This window comes from Daucus carota, chromosome 9 (genome assembly GCF_001625215.2).
Source record: "Daucus carota subsp. sativus chromosome 9, DH1 v3.0, whole genome shotgun sequence".
Taxonomy (NCBI): domain Eukaryota; kingdom Viridiplantae; phylum Streptophyta; class Magnoliopsida; order Apiales; family Apiaceae; genus Daucus; species Daucus carota.
Window position 1 is genome coordinate 35592509 of NC_030389.2, and position 24876 is coordinate 35617384.

Genomic DNA, 24876 nt, shown 5'->3' on the forward strand with positions numbered 1-24876 from the left:
TATTGTAAATAACTGGCGTACTCCAAATATTGTGTACTGGTTCAACTGGAACAACTATGTGGCTTGTTACTTCGGACGGTAGGATATTCAAAGCCATCTAGATCAAAAGATCCACTGCAGACTAAGAAAACATAAAATATACTTTTCAGATATGAGAAGAATTGGAGAAAAACCAAACCCCTTCAAAGCCAAGATATATCCAGAGTTGGCTTCTCATATTACCGTCTTCCTCTCTATATGTCCATTTATAAAGTGGGGATCAGATATTATAAGATGAAAAGAGAAAAAAAGAAGTAAAATATCTACATGCTACGTACTTGCTTCTTAAACAATTCCATATGTGTCAACTTATATTTTTGAGGAATCTTGCTAAACTCTACTAGTTTTCTAGATGACGGTAAAGCCACAGATCCTGCATGTTTACAATATGTGGGTGGTCTTAATAGGATGTCACAAAACTAAGGAAGCATAAATATAAATTTTATGTCATTATTTTAACAATATACAACATCACGTCAAAAGCTTGGCATTGTATCAGCCAGAGAGTATCATAAATTCTGGAGTTCGATTTTGTAATTATCTTATATTACGGATATGGTAATTACAAAATTGAACTCCAGAATTTGAGATAACCACTTGCTGACACAATGTTAAGCCTTCAAGGAGATAGTGTATATGGTTATAACTACCTGATATCATCTAGGATCTTTTTAATAAATGGAAAGACTAAGGAAGCATAAGTATAAATTTCTAACTCCTATGTCGTCATTTTAACCATATACAATATCTCGTGAAAAGTTTGGCATTGATTCAGGAAAGTGAGTATCTCAAATTCTAGAGTTCGATTTTGTAACTACCTTATATTAGAGATAAGGTAATTACAAAATTGAACTCCAGAATTTCAGATAACCATTTGCTGACACAATGTTAAGCCTTCAAGGAGATGGCGTATATGGTAACTACCCAATATCATCTAAGATTTTTTTTCTAAATAAATGGCAAGACTAAGGAGCATAAGTACACATTTTTAACTCCTATCTCGTCATTTTAACTATATACAACATCTCGTCAAAAATTTGGCATTGAATCAGGAAGTGAGCATCTCATATTCTGGAGTTCGATTTTGTAATTATCTTATATTAGAGATAAGGTAATTACAAAATTGAACTCCAGAATTTAAGATAACCATTTGCTGATACGATGTTAAGCCTTGAAGGAGATAGCGTATATCGTAACTACCCGATATCATCTAGGATTTATTTTAATAAATGACAAGACTAAGGAAGCATAAGTAAAATATTTATGTCATTATTTAACAATATACAGCATCACGTCAAAAGCTTGACATTGTATTAGCTAGTGAGTATCATAAGTTCTGGAGTTCGATTTTGTAATTACCTTATATTACCGATATGGTAATTACAAAATTGAACTCCAGAATTTAAGATAACCACTTGCTGACACAATGTTAAGCCTTCAAGGAGATGGTGTATATGGTAGCTACCCGATATCATCTAGAATTTTTCTAATAAATAGAAAGACTAAAGAAGCATAAGTACAAATGTTTAACTCCTATATCGTCATTTTAATCATATACAATATCTCGTCAAAAGTTTGGCATTGAATCAGGAAGTGAGTATCTCAAATTCTAGAGTTCGATTTTGTAATTACCTTATATTGGAGATAAGGTAATTACAAAATTGAACTCCAGAATTTAGGATAACCATTTGCTGACACAATGTTAAGCCTTCAGGGAGATCGCGTATATGGTAATTACTATCCGATATCATCTAGGATTTTTTTTTAATAAATGGTAAAACTAAGGAAGCATAAGTACAAATTTCTAACCCCTATATCGTCATTGTAACCCAACCCTAACATAGGCTCGAAAAACTAATTACTCGATCCCAATTGGTCTTCTTTCTCATAACTCACAAATACATTATAAGATTTCTTAGATATAGATTAATAGATCTATAATTTTAGTACAAGTGTCATAAAATGGAATAACTGGATTGTTATATATATTGCAATTTTATCAAAAAGTTTCATTCAAATCTATACAAAATAGTTTACGGTAAAAGTACATTGCAAACTATATCTTATCGGAATTGCTTTTTTTTTTTTTAAGGTCGTTTTTCTACTACAAGAAATTGCAAAAAAAATAAAATTATGAGGAACGCAAATTAATTATAGATCGCAAATAAGAAAATAAAAGCCATATATATCAATGTGATAGATTTTTACCTATGCAAAGAAAATCATCGCAATGTGGCTTTGAGCTTTACGATTCATGATTGTATGCACCTTTAACAATATTGTAGGATGTAGTAGATATGTCAGTTTTTCTTGATCTCTTCTTCTTTGGGCTACAATTCTCACAGTAGGAGCCAGTTGCCTATGTTGAGGAGTGGTGCCCAAAACTCAAGGCAATTAATTGGATCCAAAAGGTCCAATTGTATAACTCTGAAAACATGACATATATATATATATATACATATATATATATATATATATATATTACCTTTATGTACAATATTTATCTGGTATAACAAGAATCTATATACTTATCCCATGGATCATTCCTTAGTTAGACCTTGAATATAGAATATAGGAAGAGAAATAGAGAAAATACGAAAACAAGAAGAACTCCTACTCTGTTGTAGTCCTAGCAGATTTCCATAACAAATGCCTCAAAGCAATGCCTTTATCATCCTTGTGCATATTCTCATATAAATGCATAACTCCGAATATGTGTTCTGCATTAGGAAATACAAACTCCAATAATGCATTAATCAGACCATGTATTGATTATATGCGAGATCAGTCCAATTACAACCAAGTAATCACATTTATGTAAAATACCATTAAATGCCAAAAGGCACAGACAATATCCTTAGATGACTATCAGTATTTGCAGAACGCTTACCAGCTTTGTTGGTCTATTAGTTAGGGAAAATTTTGCAACAAAGTGCTCCATATATAACAATAACAGCATCTAAACCACCAATCATAATCAGGCTAGCCAAATGGACTGGAAAACATATTAAGTTGTGGATTCCCAACTGAAGTATGTTGGAATGGGAACTGGTTGCCTCTTGCTTTTCCTGTGATGCTAGCATAGCTAGAAAATCATCCATAGATGTCTGAGAATGCATGCAGTTAACCAAATTTTATGGATATTTTATACAGACTGGATATTACTAAGATATCATAGTATGATATTATAAGTTAGTTAAACAAATAGTGAAACCATCTTTACAGAGAATTGTGGATTCCCTCCTGCTACGTTTTCCCGTCTCAAAGAGAATTGCAACCTGAATATCTCCCACCAGTCCTTTATGAAACCTGTCTCTGCATCCAGCACAAAGTAAAATTTGAAAACATCTGAAATTAATTACCAAAATATATTTAGGGAGACCATCTATGATGGAGAATATGTTTTAACCCGTTAGAAATATAAGAATACTCAAGAGTAAAACAATCAAAAATCCCCTTAAACACGAGTTCGACAAATATTATACACCTACAACATCTTCTTTTCTGAATTTTTTTCAACATTGATGCCTTTAGTTGCTTATGTCATATATAGAACAGTAATTCGGCCACCTTTTCTGGCCAATCAATTCGTAATTTGGGACCTTTAAAACAAAAAGCCTGATTTGAAGGGCGCACAGTCCCAATTGAAAAAACGTCAAGTAATTTCGAGACTCTCTCTCCAAAATGTAAAAAGTTGCAAGTTTTTGTTCATAGATTGGGGATGCCAACACATAATGTAAAAAACAAGTAATTTACATGTAGCCATGCAAGTACCATATAAACATATAAGATTCTGAGTCCAACAGTTAACAATTACTATAATAGCACAAGAAAGCTTACACGATACAGGCTTCGAGCTCTGACTCTGATGGGAAAAATTTCTTATATGAAATGTATTCAGCCGCCGCTGCAGATGGTTTCAACCCTAATTTTTTGTGTGAAATGGATAGGGCGCGGTCATATTTTAAGAGATTACTAGCTTGGGCCGTGCAGGGCCGGCTCAACTAAATTTGAGGCCCTAAGCAGACTTGAAAATGAGGCCTTTTTATATAAAAAATATTTTTTATTTAAAACCGTATATATTTTAGATTATTATAAATTAATTACGCACAAAAATTTATATACCATTTTATATGTTGTTTTTTTATTTATTATTAGGTTTATTTGTACATTAATGTAACATTTAAATTAATTAAACATTAGAAAAGTACTATAACATAAAAAGTAGAAATCATATAATTTATAATAATGTAAAACTTGTGAAAAATAAATATTATATATTTTAGATGATAAATTTTATGACATTTATTAAGTACTTAATACACATGCGACTAAAAAATTTAAAATCATTTGATTCATTTAATTCTCACTTTTTAAGTTAATCTTATTTATATTTATTAATATTTCATATTATATATATGTATATATATATATTATCTTTTTAAAGTTCACTGGTTCATATTTGTTTTAGATATTTTGTTTTTTTCATATTTACGAACAAAAATTTAAATATTATTATTTCAATATATATACTTTCATAAAATTTTGAGGCCCTTTTCAGGTTGGGGGCCTAAGCGACCCCTTAGATGGCCTTAGTGTTGAGCCGGCCCTGGGGCCGTGCCAAGCACATTTTTAAATAATTTTTATGATTTTATACTTTTTTTATTCTGAATAAAAATTTGGTGTTTAAATTTTTATGCAAAAAAAAAATTAAAAATAAGTTGTAGAACTATGTTTTATATGCGCCTTAAAATGCGTGTCGAGCAGTGTGAAAAAACTGTAAATAAATGAGGGGGACAGAGGGAGTATTATTTATTATAATTATATTTTTTTTATTGAATTATATTATTATCCTCTTAATATACTTATATACACTATAGTTATTTAGATATAAAACTTTATATATACATTTGATCTTATCTTGATTTTTGAATTTTTTTTTTAAAAAGTCTCAAATACATGTTATGATATGTATTTATTTCACAATGATATATTTTATTTTAGTAAAATCAGTATGTTGTTTTGATTTTCAAAGAGATTGAAAAAAAATATTGCAATTGACTTTAGGGTATCTTATGTATAGTAAAATTGAAATTTTTTAATTTATAATTATTTTGGAAGTCTAATCGGTAAATTTTCTGTGTGAGGCTAGTTAGAATTATGATATGTATTAATTTAAAAAAGATATTTTATTTTAATAGAATTATTGTGTTATTTATGATTTCCAAAAGAGATAAAAAAATATTTTACAATTGATTTGTCGGGTATTTAATTGTTCATAAAATTTCTTCTTAATTAATTTTATGATTTATAAGAAGTCTAAAACAACACATATTTACATTTTATTAATTTGAAATTTTTAAATGATGTGTGAAATTTTTATCATGCTCCACTGTTTTTTTGTAAAGATGATTATATAGGTACTTGTTTAAGCCCCGGTTGTGCTGACATGAATATCGATAATAAGTATATAAGAAGTCCATATAATTTACATATATTTTATCCATACATGTATTTTCTTGAAACAAGTTTTGGTGATCATGGTGTGAATAATCAATGTCTCTTGATCTCAACTCCAGCGTTAACAAGGTCGCAACTTTACTCTTCCTCTCTAACCAACCATGCTCTCTTCTCCTCTTTTGGTCTATAAAAAGATCATTTCTTGATCCATTTTGAAACCATGCATGCTCAATTTCACGTTCATGGGAGCTAGCTTAAAGAGTCTGCTCGAGAACAAGGCATACTAAGAGAATGATAGGCGCCACAAATAACCAACCAATTTTTTCGTAATTAAGTTTTGGCGGTACTTATTATAAGAGTGTTTGATCCATGTTTGAAAGCATAAGTACATATGGTAATTTCATTACGTTCACCAAAACTGTAAAATAGTACTCGAGTTTAACATGTGTCAAGATACAAAAGGGATTTGCACTGGTGATAAATCATACAGCTGTGAAACCTATCCAATTTTAAGTGTTAAAAAGAGAGATCCTAATTTTGAAATATTTATGAAAGATTTCAATTGATAAACCGCCATCCAGAATTGAGAGTGCATAATATGCGAACCTGGGCCATTTGAATTACTTTTCTGCAGATTTAAAAAGAGTATTTGAATGAGAGCATGATTGGATAGCCCACGTAGTTAAGTGTTTATCCTCCGTTGTCTCATGTCTTGGGCTCGACTTTGGCTCATCTCGAGAATATATGGTCGTCCTCACCAGCTTCAGCATGGTTAAGCCCTTGTGTTGCTAATGTATGGCTGTCGACTATTAGTTACCCTCCTCATCAATTGATAGTTTAATTAACTGTGACCAACCTTGGCACATCAGTTTGCACATAGCTTTGACTTGTAGTATAGATTAATAATGTCAGTGCCCCATCTGGTATATTTACAGGTGGGATTATGACAGGAACAAAAAGGTCATGACAATTTTTATTTAAAATGTAGCCGGAAATTTGAATTTGACGAAAAAAATTGGAGGTGAAAAATCAGAGCTAAAAATGGCCGATTGAAGTCAAATTAGGCGGTCAAATTTAAGAAGTCATATTTAACCGGTCATATTTAAGCAGTCACATTTAATTAAATATGACCGAAAATGTTAAATTCCAATAAGCTATCTCTGACAAACAATTTCCGGTCAAATTTAGCTAAATTCGACTACGCGCTGTCAAATTTAATTAAATACGACCGAAAATTGGCGGTCAAATTTACCCGTTTTTGTTGTAGCACGCAATCAAAACTAAAACCGAAGAAACTACACAAATCTTCTTTATAGTCTTCGAAATTATCAGAGTTTGAGCCATCATCAGAGTTTGATGACTCATTATCAAACTTTGTGATTAGAGCCTTTCTTTTTGAGTGACTCCTCTTTACAACAACTTCCTTGGGTGCTTTCTCCTTAACCTTCAAGGTGATTGATTTAAACTTACCACCATGTATCTTGCTCCTTAGCTCTATATCAAGCTCATAAATTTCATCAACAGACATAATCATCGTCAGCAAACCTATTTGTTTTAATTTTTTAAACTCAAATAATTTAATTCTTTATAAAATTTCTATCATGTTTCAGAATTCAAATAGATAAGGAGTAATACCAAAATACCGAAATTTGTTTATCATCATATATTTTTTAATTTAATCATTATTATTATACTACTACTCCCTCTGTCATTGTATACGTTTTTTTCACTGCTCGACACGCTTTTTAAGACTCTTATAAAACATAGTTTTACAACTTTTTTTCAGATTTTCTTTTTTTGTATAAAAATATAAATGTTATACTTTTACAAAAAAAAGAAAATCTTAAAAATAATTTACATAACTATATTATATTGAAGCATTAAAGTCCGTGCTGCGCCCCCGTCCCCCAATGTATACTATTGACTGGGACGGAGGGAGTATGAAAGACTTTTATATTGATTATAATTTTGTAATGTAATGATTATTCCACCGACAAAACTATATCACAAAACAAACTATTTCTTTTAATTTTTGAAAATCAAATTATTTGATTTACAAACAACTCTGTACAATTTCCTATCATGTTTTAGAATTCAGATAAATATGAAGTTCATCTTGATATTATTAACATAATTCATATTAATACAAAATTTCATTCATTCACGGCCCTTTACAAGATTACGATAAAAACGAAATGATCGTGGTAATGATGACATGAATAGAAACTCAACTACAATGAAGTTACAACAATCGTCCATTTTGCACTATGTAGTAAATCTCAAATAATAAGCAAGTACCCATGTTTTTCACAAAATTTATTGGACACAATAAACAAAACAACAAACTTAGCTTGTATAAACAAAATAACCACATTTCATTTCATTTTGCTAAAGCGCCCCGACAAGAAATGGTAACTAGGAAGAACCCTAAATCTCAAAAATTATGTTCACCATCAGCAGAATTGATCGGGGGCAACGATAGCTTACTGGATCTTATCTTTCCCCGTCTCCCTGTCAGATCACTGACCCGATTCAAATCGGTATCAAAACAATGGTGTGCCCTTATCTCCGATGCCCACTTCGGCCGCCGCCACACTGTTGAAAACCCTAGTTCTCGCATCCCCTCTGGACTCTACTTATACAGGCCTGTCTGTTATCGGGATAATACAGTTCATTCAATCTCTGTTGATGAATTAGGGCGTAAAATTCCTTCTTGTTCAGATACAGTTGAAATACCTGATCATGCTCCAATTAAGTTGATGCGGATGGTATAGTCTTGTAATGGATTGTCTTTATTTAGATTCAATGCTCTTTATGCTCTTAATTTCTATTGTGTTCGTAATTTAGTTACAAATCAACTAAAGTTAGTACCTCTGCCCAAATTAAATGCTTAAAATTATAGTCATGTTGCTACTTGTTGTTTGGCGTTTGACCCTTTGGTATCACCCCATTTCAAAGTTATATGTGTGCAAGTGGTTATTTGTCCATCCCGACGCCGACTAGCGTCTAAATTTTTAAAATTCAGTTCAGAAACTGGTCAACGGGTAGATACCAGTGTTTCTGTGGTTGGAACTGGGCTGGAATTTGCCAGGGGTGAGTATTGCAATGGTGCATTTTATTGGATCCGGGTAAACAGGCTATCTTGCTATCGTTTTGATATCGATGCTGAGAAATTGACCCAAATCGCTTTGCCTCCACAGGCTCGTGGTTCACACTTCCGGCATTTTGGAGAATCTTGTGGACACTTGTACCTTGCAGGTGTCCGAGATAATACAGCAAAAATTTTGAATGTGTACGAGCTGAACCTGGTTAATATGAAGTGGAATATCAAGCACTGGGTTCATATTGATCGTCTGATATCTTCATTCCCACAGGTTAATGTGAATGGGGGAAATCAGATGTGTCACTCCACCCAATCGATATTAGGTGTTCTTAGGGGAGAACGGGATGAAGACTCAGCTCTTATTGCAAATGTTTTGGTTCAAGAGTAAGAAGGTTGAGGTGCTGCTATCTGAGCTCCAATGGAAGGATGATATTAGGAGTATTTCTGCTGGACCTCCATTTGTTCCTGCATATACACTGATTGCAAGCCTACATCATTTGTAAGTATATTATTATATATAGTTTAGTGCTTAAAGTTTAGTTACAATATTTTGTTTCAATGTATAATTAATTTAGCTGTTCTACTAATCTTGATTTGCATTTTATTATTGCGGTTTGTATACTCGAGTTTGTGTTGGGTGTGCATATGGGAATAGACATGTTAATATTCTTCCTTGATGTGTATGGTAATTTTAGGACGTGTAAGGCATTTCTTAATTCTGTATACTGGAAGGACCTAGACAAGGCAATACGCTGTACTGCACAGTTTAATGGAGTCAATCTTCCTTCTTTTAAAAAAACATTTATGTCGTCTTAAAACTGTTCATTCTATCAACAATTCAGTTAATTACAAGACAAGGGCAGCTGAAAAACACCGATGTGCTTAACATCCCCATTGGAACAACTACTACCGATGACAGAAAATTTAGTGACTGAATTATCATGCGATCTGATATATGCACACCTATTTTGTGGTCTCATATCTGGTCCATATATGAAGTAGCTGAATTTGCTACTTGTTTACTAAGTTTACTTATTACCTAATCTCATACACCAAAGATCTTAAGCGACCAATCCGGCGGAACATCACACAAACATGATGAAATTTTTAATTATTATAAATTTAAAAACTCTAATGTAATATCTTTTATACATAAAAGGAAAAAACATCAAAATATTAATTTTAGTAAATGTCTGATTTACATAAAATGAATTTCTAATAGCAGATACAATCTCCCCCTCAGCCAATCAAACCAGCCATCTCAACCATCAAAAACTTGAGTAAATCATCCTCAAGCTCCTAACTGAATATGAGGTCCTCTTTATAGTGTTTCCATTCCATTAAGCCCATGAGCAGCAGCACGGATATTGTAAATAACTGGCGTACTCCAAATATTGTGTACTGGTTCAACTGGAACAACTACAAGGGTGACTATGTGGCTTGTTACTTCGGACGGTAGGATATTCAAAGCCATCTAGATCAAAAGATCCACTGCAGACTAAGAAAACATAAAATATACTTTTCAGATATGAGAAGAATTGGAGAAAAACCAAACCCCTTCAAAGCCAAGATATATCCAGAGTTGGCTTCTCATATTACCGTCTTCCTCTCTATATGTCCATTTATAAAGTGGGGATCAGATATTATAAGATGAAAAGAGAAAAAAAGAAGTAAAATATCTACATGCTACGTACTTGCTTCTTAAACAATTCCATATGTGTCAACTTATATTTTTGAGGAATCTTGCTAAACTCTACTAGTTTTCTAGATGACGGTAAAGCCACAGATCCTGCATGTTTACAATATGTGGGTGGTCTTAATAGGATGTCACAAACCTAAGGAAGCATAAATATAAATTTTATGTCATTATTTTAACAATATACAACATCACGTCAAAAGCTTGGCATTGTATCAGCCAGAGAGTATCATAAATTCTGGAGTTCGATTTTGTAATTATCTTATATTATGGATATGGTAATTACAAAATTGAACTCCAGAATTTGAGATAACCACTTGCTGACACAATGTTAAGCCTTCAAGGAGATGGTGTATATGGTTATAACTACCTGATATCATCTAGGATCTTTTTAATAAATGGAAAGACTAAGGAAGCATAAGTATAAATTTCTAACTCCTATGTCGTCATTTTAACCATATACAATATCTCGTCAAAAGTTTGGCATTGATTCAGGAAAGTGAGTATCTCAAATTCTAGAGTTCGATTTTGTAACTACCTTATATTAGAGATAAGGTAATTACAAAATTGAACTCCAGAATTTCAGATAACCATTTGCTGACACAATGTTAAGCCTTCAAGGAGATGGCGTATATGGTAACTACCCAATATCATCTAAGATTTTTTTCTAAATAAATGGCAAGACTAAGGAGCATAAGTACACATTTTAACTCCTATCTCGTCATTTTAACTATATACAACATCTCGTCAAAATTTGGCATTGAATCAGGAAGTGAGCATCTCAAATTCTGGAGTTCGATTTTGTAATTATCTTATATTAGAGATAAGGTAATTACAAAATTGAACTCCAGAATTTAAGATAACCATTTGCTGATACGATGTTAGCCTTGAAGGAGATAGCGTATATCGTAACTACCCGATATCATCTAGGATTTATTTTAATAAATGACAAGACTAAGGAAGCATAAGTAAAATATTTATGTCATTATTTAACAAATACAGCATCACGTCAAAGCTTGACATTGTATTAGCTAGTGAGTATCATAAGTTCTGGAGTTCGATTTTGTAATTACCTTTATATTACCGATATGGTAATACAAAATTGAACTCCAGAATTTAAGATAACCACTTGCTGACACAATGTTTAAGCCTTCAAGGAGATGGTGTATATGGTAGCTACCCGATATCATCTAGAATTTTTCTAATAAATAGAAGACTAAAGAAGCATAAGTACAAATGTTTAACTCCTATATCGTCATTTTAATCATATACAATATCTCGTCAAAAGTTTGGCATTGAATCAGGAAGTGAGTATCTCAAATTCTAGAGTTCGATTTTGTAATTACCTTATATTGGAGATAAGGTAATTACAAAATTGAACTCCAGAATTTAGGATAACCATTTGCTGACACAATGTTAAGACTTCAGGGAGATCGCGTATATGGTAATTACTATTCCGATATCATCTAGGATTTTTTTTTAATAAATGGTAAAACTAAGGAAGCATAAGTACAAATTTTCCTAACCCCTATATCGTCATTGTAACCCAACCCTAACATAGGCTCGAAAAACTAATTACTCGATCCCAATTGGTCTTCTTTCTCATAACTCACAAATACATTATAAGATTTCTTAGATATAGATTAATAGATCTATAATTTTAGTACAAGTGTCATAAAATAGAATAACTGGATTGTTATATATATTGCAATTTTATCAAAAAGTTTCATTCAAATCTATACAAAATAGTTTACGGTAAAAGTACATTGCAAACTATATCTTATCGGAATTGCTTTTTTTTTTAAGGTCGTTTTCTACTACAAGAAATTGCAAAAAAATAAAATTATGAGGAACGCAAATTAATTATAGATCGCAAATAAGAAAATAAAAGCCATATATATCAATGTGATAGATTTTTACCTATGCAAAGAAAATCATCGCAATGTGGCTTTGAGCTTTACGATTCATGATTGTATGCACCTTTAACAATATTGTAGGATGTAGTAGTAGTAGATATGTCAGTTTTTCTTGATCTCTTCTTCTTTGGGCTACAATTCTCACAGTAGGAGCCAGTTGCCTATGTGAGGAGTGGTGCCCAAAACTCAAGGCAATTATTGGATCCAAAAGGTCCAATTGTATAACTCTGAAAACACGACATATATATATATATATATTACACATATATATATATATATATATATATATATATATTACCTTTATGTACAATATTTATCTGGTATAACAAGAATCTATATACTTATCCCATGGATCATTCCTTAGTTAGACCTTGAATATAGAATATAGGAAGAGAAATAGAGAAAATACGAAAACAAGAAGAACTCCTACTCTGTTGTAGTCCTAGCAGATTTCCATAACAGTTGTGCATTTTGTTTAAAAAGTCGCAAATAACATGTTATATATGTAGTTATTTTCACAATGATATATTTAATTTTAGTAAAATCAGTATTGTTTTTTGATTTCAAAGAGATGGAAAAAAAATATGGCAATTGACTTTAGGGTATCTTATGTATAGTAAATTGAAATTTTTAATTTATAATATTGGAAGTCTAATCGGTAAATTTTCTGTGTGAGGCTAGTTAGAATTATGTAGATATAATTGAAAAAAGATATTTTATTTTAATAGAATTATTGTGTTATTTATGATTTCCAAAAGAGATAAAAAAATATTTTACAATTGATTTGTCGGGTATTTAATTGGTTCATAAAATTTCGTCTTAATTAATTTTATGATTTAAAAGAAGTCTAAAACAACACATATTTACATTTAATTAATTTGAAATTTTTAAATGATGTGTGAAATTTTTAGGCTCCACTGTTTTTTTTGTAAAGTGATTATAGAGGTACTTGTTTAAGCCCCGGGTGTGCTGACAGGAAATCGATAATAAGTATATAGAAGTCCATATAATTACATATATTTATCCATACATGTATTTTCTTGAAACAAGTTTTTTGGTGATCAGGGTGTGAATAATAAATGTCTCTTGATCACTCAACTCCAGCGTTAACAAGGTCGCAACTTTAACTCTTCCTCTCTAACCAACCATGCTCTCGTCTTCCTCTTTTGGTCTATAAAAAGATCATTTCTTGATCCATTTGAAACCATGCATGCTCAATTTTCACGTTCATGGGAGCTAGCTTAAGAGTCTGCGCGAGAACAAGGCATACTAAGAGAATGATAGGCCCACAAATAACCAACCAATTTTTTCGTATAAGTTTTGGGCTGTACTTATTAAAGAGTGTTTGATCCATTTTTGAAAGCATAAGTACTATGGATTTCATTACGTTCACCAAAAACTGTAAAATAGTACTCGAGTTTAACATGTGGGTCAAGATACAAAAGGGATTTGCACTGGTTATAACTCATACAGCGTGAAACCTATCCAATTTATAGTGTTAAAAGAGAGATCCTAATTTTTGAAAATTTATGAAAGATTTCAATGTAAAAACCGCCATCCAGAATTGAAGTGCAAAATGCGAACCTGGGCCATTTGAATTACTTTTCTGAAGATTTAAAAAGAGTATTTGAATGAGAGCATGATTGGATAGCCCACGTAGTTAAGTGTTTATCCTCCGTTGTCTCATGTCGTGGCTCGACTTTGGCTCATCTCGAGATATATGGTCTCCTCACCAGCTTCAGCAGGTTAAGCCCTTGTGTTGCTATGGATGGCTGTCGACTATTAGTACCCCCTCATCATTGATAGTTTAATTACTGTGACCAACCTGGCACATCAGTTTGCAACATAGCTTTGACTGTAAGTATAGATTAAAATGTCAGTGCCCCATCGGGTATATTTACAGGTGGGATGATGACAGGAACAAAAAGGTCATGACAATTTTTATTAAAAGTAGGCCGGAAAATTTGAATTGGACGAAAAATTGGAGGTGAAAAATCAGAGCTAAAATGGCCGATGTAAAGTCAAATTAGGCGGTCAAATTTAAGAAGTATATTTAAATTAACCGGTCATATTTAAAGCAGTCACATTTAATAAATATGACCGAAAATGTTAAATTCCACTAAGCTATCTCTGACAAAACAATTTCCGGTCAAAATTTAGCTAAATCGACTACGCGCTGTCAAATTAATTAAATATGACCGAAAATTGGCGGTCAATTTAACCCGTTTTTGTTGTGGCACGCAATCAAAATAAAACCGAAGAAACTAACAAAAAATCTTCTTATGTCTTCGAAATTATCAGAGTTTGAGCCATCATCAGGTTTGATGACCATTATCAAACTTGTGATTAGAGCTTTCTTCTTTTCGAGTGACTCCTTTTACAAACAAACTTCCCTTGGGTGCTTTCTCCTTAACTTCAAGGGTGATTGATTGAAACTTACCACCATGATCTTGCTCCTTAGCTCTATATCAAGCTCATAAATTCATCAAACACATAATCATCGTCAGCAAACCTAGTTGTTTTAATTTTTTAAAACTCAAATAATTTATTCTTATAAATTTCTATCATGTTTCAGAATTCAATAGAATAAGGAGTAATACCAAAATAACCGAATTTGTGTTATCATCAAATTCTAATTTAATTTAATCATTCTATTAAACGACACTACGCCCCTGTCAGTGTATACGTTTTTTTTCACGCCGACACGTTTTTTAAGACTCTTATAAAACAAGTGTTTTACAACTTTTTTTTAGATTTTCTTTTTTTGTTATAAAATATAAATGTTATACTTTACAAAAAAAAAGAAAAGTAAAATAATTTAATATAACTATATATATTGACGCAAAAGCCGTGCCGCGCCCGCCGCCCCCAATGTAACTATTGACTGGGACGGAGGGAGTATGAAAGACTTTATATTGATTATATTTTGTAAGGTAATGATTATTCCACCGACAAAACTCTCACAAAACAAACTATTGATTTTAATTTTTTGAAAATCAAATTATTTGATTAAACAAACTCTGTACAATTTCCTATCATGTTTTAGAATCAGATCACTATGAAGTTCACTTGATATTATTACATAATTCATATTATACAAATATTCATTCATTTCACGGCCTTACAAGATTACGATAAAACGAAATGATCGTGGTAATGATGACATGAATAGAAACTCACTACAATGAAGTTACAACAATCGTCCATTTGCACTATGTTAGTACGCAAATAATAAGCACGTACCCATGTTTTCACAAAATTTATTGGACACAATAAACAAAACAACAAACTAGCTTGTATAAACAAATAAACCACATTTCTTTCATTTTGCTAAAGCGCCCCCTGACAAGAAATGGTAAACTAGGAAGAACCCAAAATCTCAAAATTGTTCACCATCAGCAGAATGATCGGGGCAACGATAGCTTACTGGATCTTATCTTTCCCCGTCTCCCTGTCAGATCACGGACCCGATTCAAATCGGTATCAAAACAAGGTGTGCCCTTATCTCCGATGCCCACTTCGGCCGCCGCCACACTGTTGAAAACCCTAGTTCTCTGATATCCCCTCTGGACTCTACGTATACTACAGGCCTGTCTGTTATACGGGATAATACAGTTCATTTCAATCTCGTGTTGATGAATTAGGGCGAAAATTCCTTCTTGTCAGATACAGTTGAAAACATGATCATGCTCTCCAATGAAGGTTATGCGGATATGTATAGTCCTTGTAATGGATTGTCTTTATTTGAGATCAATGTCTTTTAGCTCTTAATTCTATTGTTTCGTAATTTAGTTACAAATCAACTAAAGTTAGTACCTCTGCCCAAATTAAATGCTAAAATTATAGTCATGTTGGCTACTGTTTGTTTGGCTTTTGACCTTTGGTATCACCCCATTTCAAAGTTATATGTGTGTCAAGTGGTTATTTGTCCACCCGACGCCGCTATAGCGTCTAAATTTTTAAAATTCAGTTTCAGAAACTGGTCAACGGGTAGATCTCCACGTGTTTTCTGTGGTTGGAACTGGGCTGGAATTTGCCAGGGTGAGTATTGCAATGGTGCATTTTATTGGATCCGGGTAAACAGCTACTGCTATCTTGCTATCGTTTTGATAACGATGCTGAGAAATTGACCCAAATCGCTTTGCCTCCACGGCTCTGGTTCACACTTCCGGCATTTGGAGAATCTGTGTGGACACTTGTACCTTGCAGGTGTCCGAGATAATACAGCAAAATTTTTGAATGTGTACGACTGAACCTGGTAATATAAGTGGAATATCAAGCACTGGGTTCATATGAACGTCTGATATCTTCATTCCCACAGGTTAATTGAATGGGGAAATCAGAATGTGCAACTCCACCCAATCGATATTAGGTGTTCTTGGGGAGAACGGGATGAAGACTCAGCTCTTATTTGCAATGTTTTGGGTTCAAAGAGTAGAAGGTTGAGGTGCTGCTATCTGAGCTCCAAGGGAAGGAGATTATGAGAGTATTTTCGCTGGCGCCCATTGTTCCTGCATACCACTGATTGCAAGCCTCATAATTTGTAAGTAATAATATATAATGTTTAGTGCTTAAAGTTTTAGTTACAATATTTGTTTCAATGTAAAATTAATTAGCTGTTCACTAATCTTGATTTGCATTGTATTATTGCGGTTTGTATACTCGAGTTGTGTTGGGTGTGCATAATGGGAATAGACATGTTAAATTCGTCCTTGAGGTGTAGGGTAATTTAGGACGTGTAAGGCATTTCTTAACTCTGTAACTGGAAGGACCTAGACAAGGCAATACGCGTACTGCACAGTTAATGGAGTCAATCTTCCTTCTTTTAAAAAAAACATTTATGTCGTCTTAAAACTGTTCATTCTATCAACAATTCAGTTATTACAAACAAGGGCAGCTAAAAAAACCGATGTGTCTTAACATCCCCATTGGAACACTACACCGATGACAGAAAATTTAGTGACTGAATTATCATGCGATCTGATATATGACACATATTTTGTGGTTCATATGTGGTCCATATGAAGTAGCTGAATTGCTACTTGTTTACTAAGTTACCTTATTACCTAATTCTCTTACAACCAAAGATCCTTAAAGCGACCAATCCGCGGAACATCACACAAACAGATGAAATTTTTAATTATTAAAATTTAAAAACTCTAATGTAATATCTTGTTATACAAAGGAAAAAAACATCAAAATATTTAATTTTAGTAAATGTCTGATTTACATAAACATGAATTTCTAATAGCAGATACAATCTCCTCAATCTCCCCTCAGCAATCAACCACAGCCATCCACCACATCAAAACTTGAGTAAATCATCTCAAGCTCCTAACTGAATATGAGGTCCCTTTTATAGTGTGTCCATTCCATTAAGCCCATGAGCAGCAGCAGGATATTGTAAATAACTGGCGTACTCCAAATATGGGGTACTGGTTCAACTGGAACAACTACAAGGGTGACTATGTGGCTTGTTACTTCGGACGGAGGATATTCAAAGCCATCTAGATCAAAAGATCCACTGCAGACAAGAAAACATAAAATATACTTTTCAGATATGAGAAGAATTGGAGAAAAACCAAACCCCTTCAAAGGGCCAAGATAATAATCCAGAGACATATATATATATATACATATATATATATATATATATACCTTTATGTACAATATTTATCTGGTATAACAAGAATCTATATACTTATCCCATGGATCATTCCTTAGTTAGACCTTGAATATAGAATATAGGAAGAGAAATAGAGAAAATACGAAAACAAGAAGAACTCCTACTCTGTTGTAGTCCTAGCAGATTTCCATAACAAATGCCTCAAAGCAATGCCTTTATCATCCTTGTGCATATTCTCATATAAATGCATAACTCCGAATATGTGTTCTGCATTAGGAAATACAAACTCCAATAATGCATTAATCAGACCATGTATTGATTATATGCGAGATCAGTCCAATTACAACCAAGTAATCACATTTATGTAAAATACCATTAAATGCCAAAAGGCACAGACAATATCCTTAGATGACTATCAGTATTTGCAGAACGCTTACCAGCTTTGTTGGTCTATTAGTTAGGGAAAATTTTGCAACAAAGTGCTCCATATATAACAATAACAGCATCTAAACCACCAATCATAATCAGGCTAGCCAAATGGACTGGAAAACATATTAAGTTGTGGATTCCCAACTGAAGTATGTTGGAATGGGAACTGGTTGCCTCTTGCTTTTCCTGTGATGCTAGCATAGCTAGAAAATCATCCATAGATGTCTGAGAATGCATGCAGTTAACCAAATTTTATGGATATTTTATACAGACTGGATATTACTAAGATATCATAGTATGATATTATAAGTTAGTTAAACAAATAGTGAAACCATCTTTACAGAGAATTGTGGATTCCCTCCTGCTACGTTTTCCCGTCTCAAAGAGAATTGCAACCTGAATATCTCCCACCAGTCCTTTATGAAACCTGTCTCTGCATCCAGCACAAAGTAAAATTTGAAAACATCTGAAATTAATTACCAAAATATATTAGGGAGACCATCTATGATGGAGAATATGTTTTAACCCGTTAGAAATATAAGAATACTCAAGAGTAAAACAATCAAAAATCCCCTTAAACACGAGTTCGACAAATATTATACACCTACAACATCTTCTTTTCTGAATTTTTTCAACATTGATGCCTTTAGTTGCTTATGTCATATATAGAACAGTAATTCGGCCACCTTTTCTGGCCAATCAATTCGTAATTTGGGACCTTTAAAACAAAAAGCCTGATTTGAAGGGCGCACAGTCCCAATTGAAAAAACGTCAAGTAATTTCGAGACTCTCTCTCCAAAATGTAAAAAGTTGCAAGTTTTTGTTCATAGATTGGGGATGCCAACACATAATGTAAAAAACAAGTAATTTACATGTAGCCATGCAAGTACCATATAAACATATAAGATTCTGAGTCCAACAGTTAACAATTACTATAATAGCACAAGAAAGCTTACACGATACAGGCTTCGAGCTCTGACTCTGATGGGAAAAATTTCTTATATGAAATGTATTCAGCCGCCGCTGCAGATGGTTTCAACCCTAATTTTTTGTGTGAAATGGATAGGGCGCGGTCATATTTTAAGAGATTACTAGCTTGGGCCGTGCAGGGCCGGCTCAACTAAATTTGAGGCCCTAAGCAGACTTGAAAATGAGGCCTTTTTATATAAAAAATATTTTTTATTTAAAACCGTATATATTTTAGATTATTATAAATTAATTACGCACAAAAATTTATATACCATTTTATATGTTGTTTTTTTATTTATTATTAGGTTTATTGTACATTAATGTAACATTTAAATTAATTAAACATTAGAAAAGTACTATAACATAAAAAGTAGAAATCATATAATTTATAATAATGTAAAACTTGTGAAAAATAAATATTATATATTTTAGATGATAAATTTTATGACATTTATTAAGTACTTAATACACATGCGACTAAAAATTTAAAATCATTTGATTCATTTAATTCTCACTTTTTAAGTTAATCTTATTTATATTTATTAATATTTCATATTATATATATATATATATATATATATATATTATCTTTTTAAAGTTCACTGGTTCATATTTGTTTTAGATATTTTGTTTTTTTCATATTTACGAACAAAAATTTAAATATTATTATTTCAATATATATACTTTCATAAAATTTTGAGGCCCTTTTCAGGTTGGGGGCCTAAGCGACCCCTTAGATGGCCTTAGTGTTGAGCCGGCCCTGGGGCCGTGCCAAGCACATTTTTAAATAATTTTTATGATTTTATACTTTTTTTATTCTGAATAAAAATTTGGTGTTTAAATTTTTATACAAAAAAAAAATTAAAAATAAGTTGTAGAACTATGTTTTATATGCGCCTTAAAATGCGTGTCGAGCAGTGTGAAAAAACTGTAAATAAATGAGGGGGACAGAGGGAGTATTATTTATTATAATTATATTTTTTTTATTGAATTATATTATTATCCTCTTAATATACTTATATACACTATAGTTATTTAGATATAAAACTTTATATATACATTTGATCTTATCTTGATTTTTGAATTTTTTTTTAAAAAGTCTCAAATACATGTTATGATATGTATTTATTTCACAATGATATATTTTATTTTAGTAAAATCAGTATGTTGTTTTGATTTTCAAAGAGATTGAAAAAAAATATTGCAATTGACTTTAGGGTATCTTATGTATAGTAAAATTGAAATTTTTTAATTTATAATTATTTTGGAAGTCTAATCGGTAAATTTTCTGTGTGAGGCTAGTTAGAATTATGATATGTATTAATTTAAAAAAGATATTTTATTTTAATAGAATTATTGTGTTATTTATGATTTCCAAAAGAGATAAAAAAATATTTTACAATTGATTTGTCGGGTATTTAATTGTTCATAAAATTTCTTCTTAATTAATTTTATGATTTATAAGAAGTCTAAAACAACACATATTTACATTTTATTAATTTGAAATTTTTAAATGATGTGTGAAATTTTTATCATGCTCCACTGTTTTTTTGTAAAGATGATTATATAGGTACTTGTTTAAGCCCCGGTTGTGCTGACATGAATATCGATAATAAGTATATAAGAAGTCCATATAATTTACATATATTTTATCCATACATGTATTTTCTTGAAACAAGTTTTGGTGATCATGGTGTGAATAATCAATGTCTCTTGATCTCAACTCCAGCGTTAACAAGGTCGCAACTTACTCTTCCTCTCTAACCAACCATGCTCTCTTCTCCTCTTTTGGTCTATAAAAAGATCATTTCTTGATCCATTTTGAAACCATGCATGCTCAATTTCACGTTCATGGGAGCTAGCTTAAAGAGTCTGCTCGAGAACAAGGCATACTAAGAGAATGATAGGCGCCACAAATAACCAACCAATTTTTTCGTAATTAAGTTTTGGCGGTACTTATTATAAGAGTGTTTGATCCATGTTTGAAAGCATAAGTACATATGGTAATTTCATTACGTTCACCAAAACTGTAAAATAGTACTCGAGTTTAACATGTGTCAAGATACAAAAGGGATTTGCACTGGTGATAAATCATACAGCTGTGAAACCTATCCAATTTTAAGTGTTAAAAAGAGAGATCCTAATTTTGAAATATTTATGAAAGATTTCAATTGATAAACCGCCATCCAGAATTGAGAGTGCATAATATGCGAACCTGGGCCATTTGAATTACTTTTCTGCAGATTTAAAAGAGTATTTGAATGAGAGCATGATTGGATAGCCCACGTAGTTAAGTGTTTATCCTCCGTTGTCTCATGTCTTGGGCTCGACTTTGGCTCATCTCGAGAATATATGGTCGTCCTCACCAGCTTCAGCATGGTTAAGCCCTTGTGTTGCTAATGTATGGCTGTCGACTATTAGTTACCCTCCTCATCAATTGATAGTTTAATTAACTGTGACCAACCTTGGCACATCAGTTTGCACATAGCTTTGACTTGTAGTATAGATTAATAATGTCAGTGCCCCATCTGGTATATTTACAGGTGGGATTATGACAGGAACAAAAAGGTCATGACAATTTTTATTTAAAATGTAGCCGGAAATTTGAATTTGACGAAAAAAATTGGAGGTGAAAAATCAGAGCTAAAAATGGCCGATTGAAGTCAAATTAGGCGGTCAAATTTAAGAAGTCATATTTAACCGGTCATATTTAAGCAGTCACATTTAATTAAATATGACCGAAAATGTTAAATTCCACTAAGCTATCTCTGACAAACAATTTCCGGTCAAATTTAGCTAAATTCGACTACGCGCTGTCAAATTTAATTAAATATGACCGAAAATTGGCGGTCAAATTTACCCGTTTTTGTTGTAGCACGCAATCAAAACTAAAACCGAAGAAACTACACAAATCTTCTTTATAGTCTTCGAAATTATCAGAGTTTGAGCCATCATCAGAGTTTGATGACTCATTATCAAACTTTGTGATTAGAGCCTTTCTTTTTGAGTGACTCCTCTTTACAACAACTTCCTTGGGTGCTTTCTCCTTAACCTTCAAGGTGATTGATTTAAACTTACCACCATGTATCTTGCTCCTTAGCTCTATATCAAGCTCATAAATTTCATCAACAGACATAATCATCGTCAGCAAACCTATTTGTTTTAATTTTTTAAACTCAAATAATTTAATTCTTTATAAAATTTCTATCATGTTTCAGAATTCAAATAGATAAGGAGTAATACCAAAATACCGAAATTTGTTTATCATCATATATTTTTTAATTTAATCATTATTATTATACTACTACTCCCTCTGTCATTGTATACGTTTTTTTTTCACTGCTCGACACGCTTTTTAAGACTCTTATAAAACATAGTTTTACAACTTTTTTTTCAGATTTTCTTTTTTGTATAAAAATATAAATGTTATACTTTTACAAAAAAAAGAAAATCTTAAAAATAATTTACATAACTATATTATATTGAAGCATTAAAGTCCGTGCCGCGCCCCCGTCCCCCAATGTATACTATTGACTGGGACGGAGGGAGTATGAAAGACTTTTATATTGATTATAATTTTGTAATGTAATGATTATTCCACCGACAAAACTATATCACAAAACAAACTATTTATTTTAATTTTTGAAAATCAAATTATTTGATTTACAAACAACTCTGTACAATTTCCTATCATGTTTTAGAATTCAGATAAATATGAAGTTCATCTTGATATTATTAACATAATTCATATTAATACAAAATTTCATTCATTCACGGCCCTTTACAAGATTACGATAAAAACGAAATGATCGTGGTAATGATGACATGAATAGAAACTCAACTACAATGAAGTTACAACAATCGTCCATTTTGCACTATGTAGTAAATCTCAAATAATAAGCAAGTACCCATGTTTTTCACAAAATTTATTGGACACAATAAACAAAACAACAAACTTAGCTTGTATAAACAAAATAACCACATTTCATTTCATTTTGCTAAAGCGCCCCCTGACAAGAAATGGTAACTAGGAAGAACCCTAAATCTCAAAAATTATGTTCACCATCAGCAGAATTGATCGGGGCAACGATAGCTTACTGGATCTTATCTTTCCCCGTCTCCCTGTCAGATCACTGACCCGATTCAAATCGGTATCAAAACAATGGTGTGCCCTTATCTCCGATGCCCACTTCGGCCGCCGCCACACTGTTGAAAACCCTAGTTCTCGCATCCCCTCTGGACTCTACTTATACAGGCCTGTCTGTTATCGGGATAATACAGTTCATTCAATCTCTGTTGATGAATTAGGGCGTAAAATTCCTTCTTGTTCAGATACAGTTGAAATACCTGATCATGCTCCAATTAAGTTGATGCGGATGGTATAGTCTTGTAATGGATTGTCTTTATTTAGATTCAATGCTCTTTATGCTCTTAATTTCTATTGTGTTCGTAATTTAGTTACAAATCAACTAAAGTTAGTACCTCTGCCCAAATTAAATGCTTAAAATTATAGTCATGTTGCTACTTGTTGTTTGGCGTTTGACCCTTTGGTATCACCCCATTTCAAAGTTATATGTGTGCAAGTGGTTATTTGTCCATCCCGACGCCGACTAGCGTCTAAATTTTTAAAATTCAGTTCAGAAACTGGTCAACGGGTAGATACCAGTGTTTCTGTGGTTGGAACTGGGCTGGAATTTGCCAGGGGTGAGTATTGCAATGGTGCATTTTATTGGATCCGGGTAAACAGGCTATCTTGCTATCGTTTTGATATCGATGCTGAGAAATTGACCCAAATCGCTTTGCCTCCACAGGCTCGTGGTTCACACTTCCGGCATTTTGGAGAATCTTGTGGACACTTGTACCTTGCAGGTGTCCGAGATAATACAGCAAAAATTTTGAATGTGTACGAGCTGAACCTGGTTAATATGAAGTGGAATATCAAGCACTGGGTTCATATTGATCGTCTGATATCTTCATTCCCACAGGTTAATGTGAATGGGGGAAATCAGATGTGTCACTCCACCCAATCGATATTAGGTGTTCTTAGGGGAGAACGGGATGAAGACTCAGCTCTTATTGCAAATGTTTTGGGCACAGTTGTTTCGTATAATTTCAAGAGTAAGAAGGTTGAGGTGCTGCTATCTGAGCTCCAATGGAAGGATGATATTAGGAGTATTTCTGCTGGACCTCCATTTGTTCCTGCATATCCACTGATTGCAAGCCTACATCATTTGTAAGTATATTATTATATATAGTTTAGTGCTTAAAGTTTAGTTACAATATTTTTGTTTCAATGTATAATTAATTTAGCTGTTCTACTAATCTTGATTTGCATTTTATTATTGCGGTTTGTATACTCGAGTTTGTGTTGGGTGTGCATATGGGAATAGACATGTTAATATTCTTCCTTGATGTGTATGGTAATTTTAGGACGTGTAAGGCATTTCTTAACTCTGTATACTGGAAGGACCTAGACAAGGCAATACGCTGTACTGCACAGTTTAATGGAGTCAATCTTCCTTCTTTTAAAAAAACATTTATGTCGTCTTAAAACTGTTCATTCTATCAACAATTCAGTTAATTACAAGACAAGGGCAGCTGAAAAACACCGATGTGCTTAACATCCCCATTGGAACAA

The 24876-nt window shown here is 32.5% G+C and overlaps 1 protein-coding gene across 1 annotated transcript; it reads left to right on the forward strand.

The window, feature by feature from the left end:
• Positions 1–7907: 7907 nt before the first annotated feature.
• Positions 7908–24475, forward strand: LOC135149641 (F-box protein At5g07610-like). Its single transcript, XM_064085409.1, has 3 exons — positions 7908–8267; positions 8700–8986; positions 23875–24475. The coding sequence occupies exons 1-3, from the start codon at positions 7908–7910 to the stop codon at positions 24473–24475; spliced, it is 1248 nt and encodes a 415-aa protein (XP_063941479.1).
• Positions 24476–24876: the final 401 nt, after the last annotated feature.

Coding starts and splice junctions, on each gene's coding strand:
- LOC135149641 (XM_064085409.1), top strand. CDS start 7,908: ATGGTAACTAGGAAGAACCCTAAATCTCAAAAATTATGTTCACCATCA. Junction 8,268..8,699: donor CAATTAAGTTGATGCGGATG/GTATAGTCTTGT, acceptor TTGCCTCCACAG/GCTCGTGGTTCACACTTCCG. Junction 8,987..23,874: donor GCAAATGTTTTGGTTCAAGA/GTAAGAAGGTTG, acceptor TTTAAAATTCAG/TTCAGAAACTGGTCAACGGG.